Source organism: Acomys minous, assembly GCF_964271855.1.
Source record: "Acomys minous genome assembly, chromosome: 4".
Taxonomy (NCBI): Eukaryota; Metazoa; Chordata; class Mammalia; order Rodentia; family Muridae; genus Acomys; species Acomys minous.
Window position 1 is genome coordinate 126,880,928 of NC_140486.1, and position 16,517 is coordinate 126,897,444.

General features: G+C 42.5%; 1 protein-coding gene across 2 annotated transcripts in view; it reads right to left on the reverse strand.

The window, feature by feature from the left end:
- VAPA (VAMP associated protein A) overlaps positions 1-16,517 on the reverse strand; it is a 29,340-nt gene that overhangs the window by 12,432 nt on the left and 391 nt on the right. For both annotated transcript variants that reach the window (XM_084778173.1, XM_084778174.1), the window contains exons 2-3: positions 1,576-1,728; positions 97-200 (exon numbers count right to left, since the gene is read on the reverse strand). In XM_084778173.1, coding sequence (XP_084634299.1) covers positions 97-200; positions 1,576-1,728 — 257 coding nt within the window. The remainder of the gene's footprint in view (positions 1-96; positions 201-1,575; positions 1,729-16,517) is intronic.

Here is a 16,517-nt window from a genome sequence, read left to right on the forward strand (position 1 = left end):
CTGGTATTTAATTTTTGGCAAGGAAATCAGGATTAAGAGCTAAACAAACTCAAAATTTAAACCCAAAAATAATTTCTGTACAACTTCTGCACTTACCACAGCTTCCATATCTGAAATGTTTGGTGGAGCAAAAATTGTCTGTACCATGAACTTATGTTTACTCTTTTCATTCGGGTCATAATCAAAGGGCTGTAGCATTACTAAATAAAAGGAAAAACACAATTATCTTCTATGTTTTATCTCCTATTCCCTCAGTAATACACAAGTTCAAAGAAAATCAAGATGGGTTCAAAAATTCAACTTTATTATTCACTCAAGTTGTACAATCAACTTTATAGCTTTCAATTATTACTAAATTAATTTTGTGTTAATCTGAATTTAGACAACTGGGACAGTGCTTTAATATTAACTCGTTTTCTAAACTGAATTTTAAACAATTACTCAAGAGTGTGTTTATTTGTTTAAATCTAATTTTAGGAAAACAAAGGAAGTCTTAACTTCTTGGTGTTTAGAATTTATTCTGAAATCTCAATAGATTTTATGCTCTAGACCTGAGTAGTCTGTAACAAGTTTTAAGGCTCCCGGAGTTCAATCAGGATACTAAATTTATGTGACATAAATCCAAGTCAGAGATTATAAACAAATCAGTAACTACTAAGAATTTATAGGGGAATCTTTACAGTCAGTTTCTACTAAATATTCCCGCTGGGCCTTAAGTAATTTGCTATTTTAATATTCTATATGCTTGGAAAGTAAAAGCTATAGAATTGTCTTAAATTTAGGGAGCATTATCAAGAGTCACCAGGGATTTTACTGCATGTGTTTTTATGCCATACTCCCCAAACTGAGCCCCGTGATCTGAAATGACAAATAGAGAATTCATTTGTTCTTCCCGCTCCCTTTGTAATTAACAAAAGCGGCAGTTGAGAACTATTGTTTTAAAGTCTCTGAGTACAGAGAGGCTCTCCCACATCTTCAGAGTGTTGCCTATTTCGCAGCCATGGTGGATGCTGTTAAGCAGTACTGTCTCTAGACGGCTGTCTGGAGAAGGAAGAACAGTTTCTAGTGGACATTTTCAATGCCCCAGCAGATTCCACAGTGGGAGTAAGTGGTGCATATATGTAACCATCTGCTGTAAGCAACAAACGAAAGAACAGCAGTGCAGTTTTCAAGGCAGGACACTGAAAGGAGTCAAGACTCATCTGGTGTCATAAGCAGGCCCAAAACAGGCATACATTTGTAAGCCAAAGACCCAAAACACTTCTGTAGTTGCACGCAACATGATTTAATCACAAAACAGTACCATTTTCAAAGAACTAGTAAGAACACAGAATGTAGCGGTAAGCTAAGGAAATATAGAATACATGTGAAATATCAGACTGACAAAAACTAATCGCACACTTACAAGATGAGAGGGAGAAAATGCCAATAAAGGCTTTGGATGGCAAGTACCCAAGAACACCTCTGAATGAAAACCAAAGGCCAATAGGACACAAATAAAACACTGTTAAATACACCAGCCATGAAATGTTAATATTCAAAACTGCAAACTTCTAGGTAGGACATGAACGGTACCTGAAACAGTCACAATCGATCCTGGGTCAATAACTCCACTGTTGGGCCTCACGCAGTACCGGCGAGGCGCTGTAGTCTTCACTTTGAAACACACTTTTCTGTCCGATGGGTTTCGCAATTTAAGATTTGTAGTGACTACATCTGTGAAGGGGCCTGCAGATTTAAAAAGAGAGAGAGAGAATTAACTGGATTCATAACAAAAACAGAACTCAAGATTAAATTAATATAATCTCAATTCCACGTTCTACAGAATAGAAATTGTCTCTGTTTTTTCATCTTTTGGTGATTTCATGCACAAAAGAACTATGGTTTCAGTTCTTTCGCTTTGGTTATATTTATTTCTCGTGTTCGTGTGTTGTCCATATGAGCATGCCACGGTGTCTATGTGGAGATCAAAGACAACCTTCTGGGATTGGTGTTCTCCTTCCATTATGTGAAAAGCAGCAAGCAAACTCCAGTCCTCAGGCTTGGCAACAAGCCTCTCCAGCCAAGGAGCCATCTTGTTGACCACAACTGGACTCTTCTATTGTGCTCACACCACATCACATGACTGACAGTTCCCCACTGGCCTTCAGCAGTGCTAGTCTTCATGAGCTGCGTAACTGAAGACACTAACGCCTGACCGTGCTCATGCTTCTCCTCAATCCATCCACTCACACAGGTGTCCAGTCCTAGGAGTTGTGTGTCCTAGGCTCTATCTAGACACAAAGGCTTCGTCGTAGAGCACTGGTGCTGTACTCAACAAAATGACAAGAACACAGACTTCAAAAAGGAGTTCTAGCTCTACTTAGCCAGAATATCCTCATTTTTTCAATGGACTATGAGATGTGAAAACAAACCTGTTTGCTTTTGGCTGAAAAGCCAAGACAAATTAGTCTAGTTTACATAGCAAGAATGTGTTGATTTGAATGAAGGCAAAAGATGTAACTTAAAAACACATTAAATAGAAAATACACCATTAACTACTCCAAAAATAATTTTAATTGGTATTTTAAAAACCCATCTTATGCTTTTGTTTTTAATTTGTCAAAGGCGTATTGTTGGTGCTCTAATTAGAACGCTCGCCTAGAATGGTTACAGCCCCACATGCAGTCACCAGCATCAAAACGGGGAAGAGGAAAGTCAAGTCTAAAATAAAGGACAACTGCTGCAAAGGCCTACCTATTTGTTTCCTTACATTTTTTTTTCATTTACTCATTTGTTTGTGTTCTTTAGAGGGTATGTCTATATGCAGGAGTCGCTTCTCTCCTACCATGTAGGTTCCAGGGACTGTAACAGCGTCTTTAAGCTCATCTGCAAGGTCCCTTAACCCCAGAGTCACCTTCTGAACTGTTTATTTACATCTTAAACAAAAAGCATGATTTTAAAACTTTGAAACAGTCATTCTTTGAAATCTGGATTGAAAAAATTCTCCAACCAACTATGTCCAATAAAGTTTGCCTGAGTGTTGGGAAATTGTCTAATACAAAGACTTCCAGAAAAGTAAAGAGGCATTCATTATACAGACCACAGGAGATGTCATAAACGAATAGATGTGCCTAATACTTAACATGAGGGGGAAAAAATACTTCACAAAAGTGGGAAAAAAGGGTTTAGCTCAAGACTTGGGAAGTGGAATGTTGTTTTGAAGTACTGCACTTACTTCATTATAAGCCAGTCGCTCGCTCTGTAGACTACCTTACACACCTTGGGGCTCAACTGCTTGTTCTTGAAAAGCCAATGATTTACCATCTCTACAATACAACTAACCAAGATAAAAGGGAAGACCAAAAAGTAAAAATGAAGAGTGCTTAAATGTATTACCAAATAGGGATTATATATTCTAGACATAAAAATGCAAAGATGAGCCAGGCACGGTGGCACACACCTGTAATCCCAGCACTTGGGAGGCAGAGGCAGGAGAATCACTGAGTTTGAGGCCAGCTTGGTCTACAAAGCAACTCCAAGTCAGTCAAGGCTACACAGAGAAACCCTATCTCAAAAAAAACAAAACAAAAAGGAAAGATGAAATAATACATCAAAAGGAAAAACAGTCTCTCCAAACAAAATACTTAACTAAACACATTAACCTTATGAAAAGAATGGCATAAATCCTAAAAGACCACCTAAAGAGTGACTTGGAGATTGGCTAAACAAAGACTGTATTTGATTCAAAGAAACATCTGGGCTACTTTTGTTTTTTTTTTTTTTTTAAGTTTTTCGAGACAGGGTTTCTCTGTGTAGCCGTGGCTACTCTGGCCTCACTTTGTAGATCAAGCTGGCCTCGAACTCACAGGGATTCACCTGCCTCTGCCTCCCCAAGAGCTAGGATTACAGGTGTGCACCATGCCTGACTTGGCTTGGTCTACATTTTTAAGTCACAGAATTCTTTGGGAATCTGATGAAAGCTGTACGTTACCCTAAGAGCATGCATAGGCATTATCCACAAAAACTTAACACAGAGAGGTGGCCAGGACTGCCAAGGCCACACAGAAAACCCTGTCTCAAAAAAACTTAACACTGAATTCATAAAAGCTCTAACACCCTTTCTATGTCTCAGGGGTGAGGAGGTAAGATTTATGTTAACAGTTATTATAAAGCTACAAGCATAATACATAAACATGAAATCTTTTCCCTTGGCATTATGGCTGAAGGGCCCAACAGGGGGAGGGGTGGTATAAAATGGTAAACATTCTGCAACACCAGGGCAGCCCCTCAGAATAATCACACTCCTATTCTACTGGACTAAAGGTTCCTCCTGCTATAATATGGGTCTTGAATGTCTCCCAAAGGCCTATTCCCCAGAATGTAACTATTGGGAGCTGATAGAATCTTTAAGAGGGGCTCCAATGAGAGAAGTCGGGTCAAATTTTAAAACTTTCACCCATGAAATAAGATTTTATTCAATTGTCAAAACTACAAAGAGAATCCATTGGAGCCAGGCATGGTGACGCACACCTTTAATCCCAGCACTCGGGAGGCAGAGGCAGGAGGATCACTGTGAGTTCAAGACCAGCCTGGTCTACAAAGCGAGTCCAGGACAGCCAAGATTACACAGAGAAACCCTGTCTCAAAAAAACCAAAAAGAATCAATTGGGGCCCCAGACACGGTGGCACATGCCTGTAATCCTAGCACTCGGGAGGCAGAGGCAGGTGGATCTCTGTGAGTTCGAGGCCAGCTTGGTCTACAAAGCGAGTCCAGGACAGCCAAGGCTACACAGAAAAACCCTGTCTCAAAATACCAAGAGAGTGGGGTAGGGGCGAACACCAATCTCAGCTAGGAAGCACTTTGCTTTGTCCTTTACTAAGATAATCTGATAACAAGCAAACACTCAAATACATACTCCAATTCAATTCTATCAATATTGTGGTGTTTTAGCATTTTCTATCCAACCTTTGGGCACATGAGCTTCCGAGAGTCTAGCATTCTACATATATTCCTATTTTTCTCAGGGATGTGTTAAGCAGAAAGTAGTCTTATGGGACAATGTCTCCTTCCTGAAGGGATCAGGCATGTTGACTGCCCCAGATATTCTGTAACAAGGGTCAAGTAACTTTTCACGAGTACACCATGAAAGATTACTGTTCTCTGAGCTGGGGGTGTCTCTGCACTCATGCAAAACCACTTTATGGACAGCTCCAATTTGAAGCCCTTTGTCACCCACCTTGGAACCTGAGATGACTAAGGAAAAATGCCACAATTACAGAATTGCAGTGCCATGAATAACAAAGTAAGTATTTTTTACTCCAGTTCAGCTGTTTTCAACTTGTCTAACATTCATGAAATTGTAGCAAGTGAAATTTTCAGTCTTTTCACAATTGCTGACAGAAACTTTTTTCTCAGTTTTTCACTTCGCTACACAGACCATGTTAGTGGCTTCTACATAACACCACAAAGTTCAATACCAAAGAACACCTCTTTAAAGGTAATCATGAAAAAAATAAATACAATAAAGGTAATTATGGCTGACTATACACTTAATATGAAATATAATCCATACACATTTCATAATACTTCATGTTTTTCCTACTATATGTATGCCTTGTCCACAACCCCCTAAGAACACTTACGACTGAACTGGAGAAGTTAACAAGCTGAGTCCTTGGGCTACTCAAATCCTAGCTGTTGAATTACCATACACCAAACAGTCATTTTTAAACAAGAAATTTAAAAAGGCAAAAGTATACATGTCTTGTCCTCCATAATCATTCTAGCCTCTTTGACCATATTACCTTTACTGTACTTTTATCAAAATACAAAAGGTAAAAACCCTAATGAGGCTGGATAGTCTCCATGTAAATAAAGTGATGACTATTCCAATGTCTTTTCACAGCTGTTGTCAAATTAACTGAAACTGAAACACTGGCTAGAACAGTCTCCTAAGACCGTATGGTGGTTCACACTAAACGTTAATGCCGCACTCAGGAGGCAGGAGGATCTGAGTTCAAGGCCAGCCTGTCTACAAAGTGAGTTCAGGGCAGCCGGGACTATGTGTAAGACCCTGCCTCTAAAACAGTAGAAGCCAAACCAGGGCTGATTCCAGAACTCCAACTTATTTCCATAAACACATAGTGTAGATTTCTGGAGCATTAGAGCAGTCAAATTAGCATTATATAATATATTTATTTCCTTTGGTGCCACAGGCCAATGTTAAATACTTCCTAAAATAAATGATATTTAAGTATTTTACATCCAAGAAATCTCTAAACAGATCCACCACCTCTTTCTTTTCATTTTAGAGATTGTTAAAAGCTGCCACGTGGTGCCGAAAATAGAACTCATGTCCTCTGGAAAAGCAATGGGTGCTTTGAACTGATGAGCAGTCTCCAGCCCCTATGGATCTTTTTAAAGATCTATTTATGATTTATTCAGCATTCTGCCTGCACGTACACCTATATACCAGCAGAGGGCAGCAGATCTCATTATAGATGGTTGTGAGCCACCATGTGGTTGCTGGGAATTGAACTGGGGACCTTTGAAAGAACAGTGTTTTTGTTTTTGTTTTTAAGATTTATTTATTTATGTATAAAGTGTTCTGCCTGCATGTACACCTGCACACTAGAAGAGGGCAATAGATAACATTATAGATGACTGTGAGCCACCATGTGGTTGCTGGGAATTGAACTCAGGACCTTTGGAAGAGCAGGCAGTGCTCTTAACCTCTGAGCCATCTCTCCAACCCTCCCAGCCAGTGTTCTGAACCTATGAACCATCTCTCCAGCCGCCACCACACACACACACATTTCTTAGGCAAGGAAGTCACCTACCTCTATTACCTGTTCCACACTGTGCTGAAATATGTTGTTATCATGAAAGACTAGCTCTGTTTCAAGCACTGCTGTATCTCCAGCAGTTACAACGTCTGACACCATACTTACTGATAAGCATTATTGTACAAATACTGTTATATGAATAAATAGTTCCATTTTCTAGAAAACCAAAATGAGTCTTTTTAAGAATTATTTAGGTATTTTATGTATACGGGTGTCTTGTCTGCATGTACATCTGCACATCCTAGGGATCCAATGCCCTCTTCTGGTGTGCAGATGTACATGAAGACAAGACATCAACTTTAAAAATGGCTTTTCAAAAAACAACAAAAAGTAGAATGGTGAATTAATGGCTTAAAGTCCAAAGCCATTAACAAAGTGACTGATCCTCCAAAACAATCCAACCTCTTTCATTAATATGCAAAATTATTTCTAAGGTTCCTCTAAAAACAAAGTGACTTATTATCTTAAAGATGTCTTCTCAATAGTAAATAAAGATGGTAGACAGCAATTCCATTCTAAAACATTCTGTATCACAAACATTTAAGATTGTTTTCTAAGACATTCTAATACATTACACTCTGCTTTCTATGAGTATTTGTTTTGCTCTAGATTTTTGTTGTTTGTTTTTAGTTTGGTTTTTCAGGTGATTTCGTATGTGTGCCAGGAGAGTCTCAATCCTCTCCCCCTCCCCCCAAAAAAAGAGAAAAAAGAGAGGGTCAGGGGTCGGGAGAGACACCACCACCACCACATTGGTCTAAACCAGTTTTCCAGAAATTATAAGATCCACTCACAGCCCCCCAGGTCCAGGGAGGCAGGTAATGCTACCATCCAGGAGGTGGACCTGGGCCAGCGTGGCCTACAAAGTGAGTTCCAGGACAACCAGGGCTACACAGTAAAACCCACAGTTTGTTTGGTCTCAGAAAACCAAACAAACAAGCATCCAATCACATTTAAGAACAAACATCTATTTTGAAGAGTTCACCACTGAAGACGCAGCGATTTGGTGTATGGGAAATGAAGCAGAGCTCACACCACAGCAGAAAACACACGCACCATGAAAATCTCCTTCTTTACCATCTCTTCTCTCTGCTGCGTGAGCTGACCCTAATCTGTCACTTGTCTCTAAGTACAGAATACTTAAAAAGTGTAAAACTTATTTACTTTCATCTCTCAAGGCATAAAAATTCCAACTTGTCAGTCACCAATATATAAAAAAAAAGCCAGGCAGGCGTGGTGGCGCGCACCATTAATTCCAGCACTAGGAAGGCAGAGGCAGGCGGATCTCTGTGAGTTCTGAGACCAGCCTAGTCTACAAAATGAGTCTAGGTCAGCCAAGGCTACACAGAGAAACCCTGTCTCAGGCATAATGAAACTGCCAGCACCACTGTTCATGTTTTAAGGCCATTTTTAAGTAAAAAAGTAAAATAAAGGTAACTTGAAAAAAATGCTGTGATACCATCAATCAATGTCTACCAGCTTGGTGCGCAACTCTGCAGTGTGGACATAAGTGTCCCAACAGGCAGTCAGGTCCTTGGCAAGAAGGAACAAGACAAAGCTTGATTTTACCCTCCAGCTCAGCAGGACACAACTTTAAACTTATCAACTGGGTCTGGAAATGTTTCCCTTTCTTTTTTGGGACCACATTTGATCACAAGTCATAGAAAGCAAGTTTTACAAATGAAGGGGGTGGGATAACACAGCATTTCCCAACTTGATTAAAATGACTTTTAAAGTGTTTGTTTTTTTTAATATTTTGAATTGTGTGCATATGTGCATGCAGGTACACATGTGCAAACATGTGGAGGCCAAAGAGTAACTTGGGTATCATCAAGAACACCATCCACTTCCTTTGAGACAGAGCCTCTCGTTGGACTGAGCTTACCAACTGGGCTGGATTGTCTGGCCAGCAAGGCCCCAGAGAAACCTTGTCTTGAAAAACCAAAGAAATCCAAAAGATACTTTTTGTTGTTGGTTTGGGATTTTTTGCTTGTTTGTTTTTTGGTTTTGGTTTGTTTGTTTTTCTGTGTGCTGTCCTGGACTCACTTTATAGACCAGGCTGGCTTCAAGCTCACAACAATCTGCCTGCCTCTGCCTCCTAAGTGCTGGGAGAGCTGCTACTCCAAGTGAAACTGCCTCAAAGTCCAACCAACCCACACCTACACACACTTCCAGTCCAACCAACCCACACCTACATACCTCTAGAACCAAAGGCCTACAGCAGTTCCTCATTAGTATCTGTTCTGCTTTTTATGAGTGCTCTGTTTGCAAATACACCTGCCAGCCAGGAGAGCACACCAGATCACATTACAGATGGCTGTGAGCCACCATGTGGCGCTGGGAATTGAACTCAGGACCTCAGGAAGAGCAGACCATGCCCATAACCGTTGAGCCATCTCTCCAGCCCAGTATCGCTAAGTTTGAAACGCACATATCACACCAGTAGAAACATGGTCGTCTTCCTCCTACCCTTTCCCATATACCTCACAGAAAACGTGAGCAGTCTCATCCAGCCGTCCAGTGTTCCTCACCTCAGTCAACAGCACCACCATGTCAACAGCATCATCTATGAAATCGTCCCTTCTCTCAGTGCACACATTTATTTTTGACCTTTCACTATCTCCAACACCAATGGCCATCTCTTGCCACAATTGCTGCACTACAGCATCTAATTATCTCACTTCTAGAGCCACTTAGAAGAGCTACCATTAAATATGTCTTAATGAAACACAAACTATCCTAGCCTACCTTCACAGCTGCCACTCCCTCAAAATAAAATTTTTTAAAACACATACACACACATAAAATCTTTCAGTGTCTTAGGACAAAAAAACTTCTAACATCACCAAACCAGAACTACACATACCTTGGCAGTGTCTACTACTGCCGCCTGGAACCATTTCAGCTTAATATTAAGTGCTCCCTCCCAACCACGGGGTACTGTACCTACATTTTCCTTTCTTCTTCTAAGTCAACAGTTTCTCAACCTTCCTAAATGCTGCAACCCTTTAATATAGTTCCTCATGTTGTGGTTACCCCCACCATAAAATTTTTGTTGCTACTTCATAACTGTCGATTCACTGTTATTAATTGTAATGTAAGTATTTTGGAGGCAAGTTTGCCAGCCAGAGCAGCTGTGACCCACGGGTTGAGAACACTCTAGGTAACTTCTACTTACTACTGGAATCTGTTCCCAGCTGTCAAAAGGCTTCCCTACATTTCCTCCATCTGAAAATTAGGGTCTTGACCTTTAGAATTATTGCCCCACACAAACAAGAACTGTTCATAATTGTAGTTCCAACACCTAACCATGACAAATTCATGATTGAATTAATTCTAAAAATAACAAGTTTACAAGCAGAAATGCAGTAGGTAGGCTAAACAAAGGTTTAAAAAAAGACTGAGTATGCTTATGAGTAATTACAATGTCAGCTCAGGTGGGGAGGGCGGTAGCTTGGGCTATGTATGCTTTGAGCCGTCATCTGATAGGACACTCAAATCCAATAGTGCACTAAGGACTGTGTGGGCTTTGAGCTAGTGAATGGTTCAGTAAGGCACTTGCCACTCAAGCCTGACCTCCTGAGTTATAGTCTGTGGATGCCCTCTGACCTCCACACACCATGACACGGGCATGACGTGCACACAATCAATCAATCTCTCTCCATATACACATACACACAATAATAACAACATAATCTTTTCAACTAGACAGTGATGGCACGTCTTTAATCCCAGCACTCAGGAGGCCGAGGCAGGCAGATCTCTTTGAATTCAAGGCCAGCCTGGTCTGTTCCAGACCAGCCAGAGTTACATGGTGAGACCTCGTCTCAAAAAAAAACATTAAACAAACCTACAAAAAGTGTTTGACTGACTGAAGTCTGAATGAAATACAGTACTGGGTATCTGCCAAAATATGCAGGAACATGGAGCTGAGTTAAGGAAGAAAAAAACCTAGTTAAGTCTGAATAAGGAAATGAACAATGATGTTTAAACCAAATCAGGGTCTCAGAAGCAGTAGTATTTAAGGAAAGGGCCACAAATTAGACTTAACGGTGGGGGAGAGGGCAGAAGATACTGGAGTTTAAACTGTCTCAAACAAAACAAACAAACAAACAAAACAGTCTTTTCAGTAGTATTAACTGGTAAAGTAACAAAAAAAAATTGGAAATTATCAGAGCAGGAGACAATCAAGCAGTGAGGACGAGTGTGACTCCAGTGAAAGAGGTCAAGGAACTGGACAGCAACAAAGATGTACTTTTCCCAAAAAGTCTGAATGCAACAGAAACGAAGGACCAGGATAGTTAGACAAAGGGTTGGGAAGCAAGTGAGTCTAGTTTGTTTATTTAATTTTTTTAAATGAGACACTTTGGTTATTTGTATGTTAGTAAAAAGCCAGTGATTGAAAACACGAGGAACAAAAATCTGCTAGAAAATGGTCTGAGTCATGAGGGAGTTGACCTTAACCAGTAAGTACTCAAAGGAACAAAATCTTCCTCCGGGAAGAAAGCATCTGTGTCCAGACAGACAGGTGCTAAAGGCACTATACTACAGCAAGATATTCAGACTGAACAAACCTTACCTTATGGGCAAGGCCTACAATTTTAAGGACTGGCTAAGGATTATATTTTAAAGCAGTTTGTGAGACCATCCTCCCAGAATTTGGGTGCAACTCATTCTGAGTAAGAGGATTTTCTGGGGCTATGTAAAATTTGCCAAATCCCCAGGAAATTGTAGTCATCAGCACTGTGCTTATCTTAGTGATTTGCTGCTATTCAAAGATGTGCTCAATGCCATGGTGTTTATCTATAGTCCCAGAGGAAGGCAACGCAAGAAGTCAAGGTCTTAGATGCGCCTGGCGTGGGGGCCCACGCCTTTTATCCCAGCACTTGGGAGGCGGGAGGCAGGTGATCTGGGTTTGAGACCAACCTAATCTACAAAGGGAGTCCAGGACAGCCAAGGCTGCACAGAGAAACCTTGTTTGGAAAAACAAAAACAATCGATGTCTTAGATGCAGAGCACAGAAAAATCTGGAACTGACTGAGAAACTTCCTCCCTTCTAACTAGCTTTCATGGTGCCTAAAGATGCTACATAGGCCACATGGGGGAAAAAAAGAATTATCCAACCAAAATTAGACCTCGAATGCTACAATGTCAAGCTGCCAGGTAAGATATGCCACCTGGGGGGTGGGGTTGGGGGGAGAGATACGCCCACCTGCATGACTAGTATGGGGGTAACCAATCAATTTTTAACTGTACTTGAAGCCTGGTCCACAAGAAACACTGTTACTGCAAACCTGGTTAAAAGCCCACTGATAGGAGATCTTAAGTCCTAGGTAGACCCTACCATGTCTTTTATTGAGACAAGGTTTCTCTGTGTAGCCTTGGCTGTCCTGGACTTGCTTTGTAAAAACACCAGGTGGCCTCGAACTCACAGGGATCCATCTGCCTCTGCCTCCCGAGTGCTGTTGTCTTCTTACTAGATGTTCATGTTGCTGACCTGCCTTGAAAACATTTGCGCTTATACCCATAGATGAGTGCTGCTTCTCAACCTTTACCAGAGAAGCTTCTTTTTGTAATAAGCAATAATTAAGTCAGGATTCAGAAGTGCTATGTTTAGAGACAGGGTGCTCAGTCCCAAATGGGCCACACTCCCCTCAAGGCTTAGAAGAATATCAAAGAAGCAAAAAGAACTTGAGAGCAGGACAGAAAAAAAGGTGCTATGAGATGCTGTCTGCTGGGAACATGCCATGGCCTCTGCACTTTTAAATTCACAGCAACTGTGGTTACCTACACAAGACCTGCACATGATCAAATCAATTGACCATTATTGGGAAAGAAGAGTCAATTTTCTTTAGAAGGGAGGTGGCAGTTAGTAGCCGGCTCAAGCTCCCATGGCTGGCCTCACTCACATACACATAGGGGTAGTAGCACTAACTGGATTCAGCAGACTTGTTAAGGTAGGCGGAGCCTGGGGAAGGTGGCTGAGCAGTCAAAAGCACTTGTTGTCTCAGAGTACCTGAGTCCAGTCCCAGCATCCACAACCATCTGTAACTCCAACTTCAGGGAATCCTACACATACCTCCAGCCTCCAAGGGCACCTGTACTCATGTGCACATAGCCACAAGAAGAGATACACGCCTATAAATAATTAAAACTAATAAAAATATTTTTCACAAGGATATGAAGGTGAGAAGGGGACATATAAAGGGAGGTCAGATGGAGTAGAACACAAAAGTAGGGTGAACATGATCAAAATGTGTGTGTGTGTCTAATCGTCAAACAATACAAGTATCTTTTTAAAACTTTAAGGGGGCTGGAGTGATGGCTCGGTGGTTGAGAACACTGGCCTCTCTTCCTGAGGATCCAGGTGCAATCCCTGAACCCCGGGTGGCAGCTAAGGACCATTTGTAACTCCAGTTCCAAAGATCTGACACCCTCTTCTGGCCTCACAGGCACCTATCACCCAAGCAGCATACATACGTACATGCAAGAAAACACAAAGAAAATAAAAATTAGTCTTTAAAAAAATAGAATTTGAAGCCTGAGCCACAAGAAGCAGTGTTGTTGTAAACCTGGTTTAAAAAGCCCACTATTGGGAGATCGAGGGGCAGCTGGGGGAAGGCAACTGCTAGTTTACAGTGACACCACAAATCTCTCTCAATGCCTCAAGTACTAACAAGAGCGACTCCCAACACAATGATTTCAGTTTTTTTCTTTTCCCTGACCATTTGGAGGAAATTGGAATTATTTTGGCATTTGCAAAACTTCCTTCCAATATGGTTATCAACTAGGAAAAATAAAATGCTACCCAATAAAATTTATAATGTTAAATTTTAAGGACAAAATTTCATGATTTCCCATGAAATATCAATTTCACATCTAAATTATTGGTCAAAGTACTGTTAGGATTTAAGCAACAACAACAAAAGTATACCTACTTTTCCTGAATTGTGCAACATAATAATTCTTATGAAGTTGATACTCATGTTAAAGGAAAACCATCCATCTCAGAACAGCTGAATGAGTCACTCCTGAAGAAACCATCAGGACAAATGCTGAATCCAAATAACTAAATAAACCAGCAAGTGACCAAATAATTTTGCAAAAGTTGTATAAATGGCCGAGGCTTAAATGAAATTTTATGTAAAAAATCAATTTTTTATACAGTCAATCAAAACATCATGCACACTGTGGATTCAAAAATCACCCTTAGTGTAGAGCTATGCATTTAACGGCTTCCACGGTACCCACTTATCTTTAGTTACCACAGCATCACTAAGGAGGGACGCACCAAACCCAAATGTCAAACCCCCACTTCCCTCCTCTCCCTCTCTCCCTGTCACCTCCACTTCCTTCGCCCACCTTTGCAAAGGTCTTTAACAGGCATTTAAGTATCTGCATCTTATCTTCTCACCTCAGCATTTACTCAACCACACTCCCTTTGCATAACCTTCCCCAGGCAACTGAAAAAAGCCTTTCCCCTAATAGTGTCCTACAGAAAAACCGGCTTCTTTCCTCAGACGCGATACAGGCTATACGTTACTTTGGGTGGGGGTGGGAGGGGGTATTCAAGACAGGGTCTCTCTGTATAGCCTTGGCTGTCCTGTACTCACTTTGTAGACCAGGCTGGCCTCGAACTCACAGCGATCCACCTGCCTCTGCCTCCCAGGCTTGCGCCACCACAAGGCTCTATGTTACCATTTATATAAGCCTTTTTGGTCTCCCTCACTAGTCTTGGAATAAATTTTTTGTAACACAAAAAGAGCCTGTTGTATAAACACAGTCATAATTTTTTAACATCAAAAAAAAGTGATCTACCTGGATACAGCACAATGTAGTATTTCTTGTGGTAGTTTTTAAAACCTGCCTCATAAAATACTTCTCACACATGACTACGCAGTACAGAAAATTTGCTTACACTATCCAAAGTGAAAAGCAAGCCACACTGAATATCACAAAGATCTACATTAAATCACTTCCACTATGATGGCTGCTACAGTACACTTTAAGGCCTTCTCAGAAAACCCAGCCCAAGCCCCCTAGGAAAAACCCCAGATTAAGCCGGGCACGCACACCTTTGATCCCAGCACTAGGGAGGCAGAGGCAGGCGGGATCGCTGTGAGTTCAAGGGCAGCCTGGTCTGCAAAGAGTCCAGGACAGCCAAGGCTACACAGAGAAACCCTGTCTCGAAAAAACAAAAAAATAAAAAGAAATAAGAAAAAGATAAACCCCAGATCAGGCAGCACAGAAACTTTTCTGCAGTAAAGTGCACTCAAAATATCCAAGGTTCTGACACTATCTAGTGTCCCCCATGTAGCCCGGGCTTGTTTCAAACTTTCAATGGTTCCTGGCTCCCAAATACCGTAATTATAAGATGTGGTTCACCACCCCTAGTTGCTATTAGAGCTGCCTTAAAATCAAGTGTTTGTCTAGTAAGGAGTCCTAACTTGTCATTGCACTAAAACACCTGCATAGTGGTACTACGAGCAAAATACCAAAATGTTTGTAAGTCCTGAAAATATTTAGAATATAAAATCTTTAAAACCTGAAACTATTTTAAACTGTTTCCACAGGGACATGCCAACTATTTTCATTTGGACTCATCTTACACTATAATGGATTTACTTTTTCTTTTAGTACTGGGATCGCTACGCACCTAAGGAAAATTGTTCCCATGGCAGTTCCTAAAATTAAAACCCAAGGTATTACCTTTCAAAGAGGGGGGAGGGACCTGAGGATGAAAGGAGCAGCTTTCTTTTTAGCCCCATTCGGTCGGTATTCCTTAAAATACAGTAAGTTGTTCAGTTTAACTTTTCTTCCCCAACTTATCCTACAAGTGAGAAGCAAATGGCCTTGGATCTGAAAAGGGATCACCAAGCTAGGGATCGCTCCAACACAGTCCACGCTCCAAAGTCAACAGTTCCAGAGCTGTGTTGCACCTTATCAGCTTTCTCAGGGTATGCTGGGAAACCGCATACGTAGGAGTCACAAACACTGAGAGTTCTTCAGCAAAATGACAGTGAACTCAAGGTCCAGGAGCTCAAGGACTGGGTCCCCCGTACCTAGGGACGAGCCCAAGTGACACAGGGGACCCACTGCCATTAACCTACAACCTTCCATCCCCCAGCTGACGCACAGCCTTCTGCCGCGCGCTTGGGGCCCTGCCAACACTCGGGGTCAGTCCGAGCCACACACACTGCCGGGCCTCCCGGCTCGCCCGAACCCCCGCAACCTGACAGCGGTGACACCGGGCGAGGCCCGCGGCCGCCCCGCCCGGCCCTGGGCGCCTCGCCCGAGGGGTCGCGCCGGCCCACAGCCCGCGACAAGCCGCCCCTTGGCGCTCGCAGACCCGGTCACGCCGCGGCCCGGAGCTCCTGCTCGCAGCAGCAGCAGCAGCCGCCGCCGCCGCCGCCCGCACGGCCCCGAGCGCGCTGCGGTCGCCCTGGGGCAAGGACGCCGTGCGGGAGGGCGGACGGGCGAGGCGAGGCGCGGGCGGGCTCCCGCGGCACCCCCGCGGGCCGCAAGATGGCGGCGGCGGCGGCAGCGCCGGGCTGAGCCCTCCGCTGCTCCGGGACGGCTCCTCTCCCCTCCCCTCCGCAGCACGGCCGGGCAGCGGGGCGGGCGGCGAGCAGCCAGCCGAGGGGCGCAGCGGGGCCGCGGTCCCCACGCTAGGCGCGGGCGTGGGGGGAGGG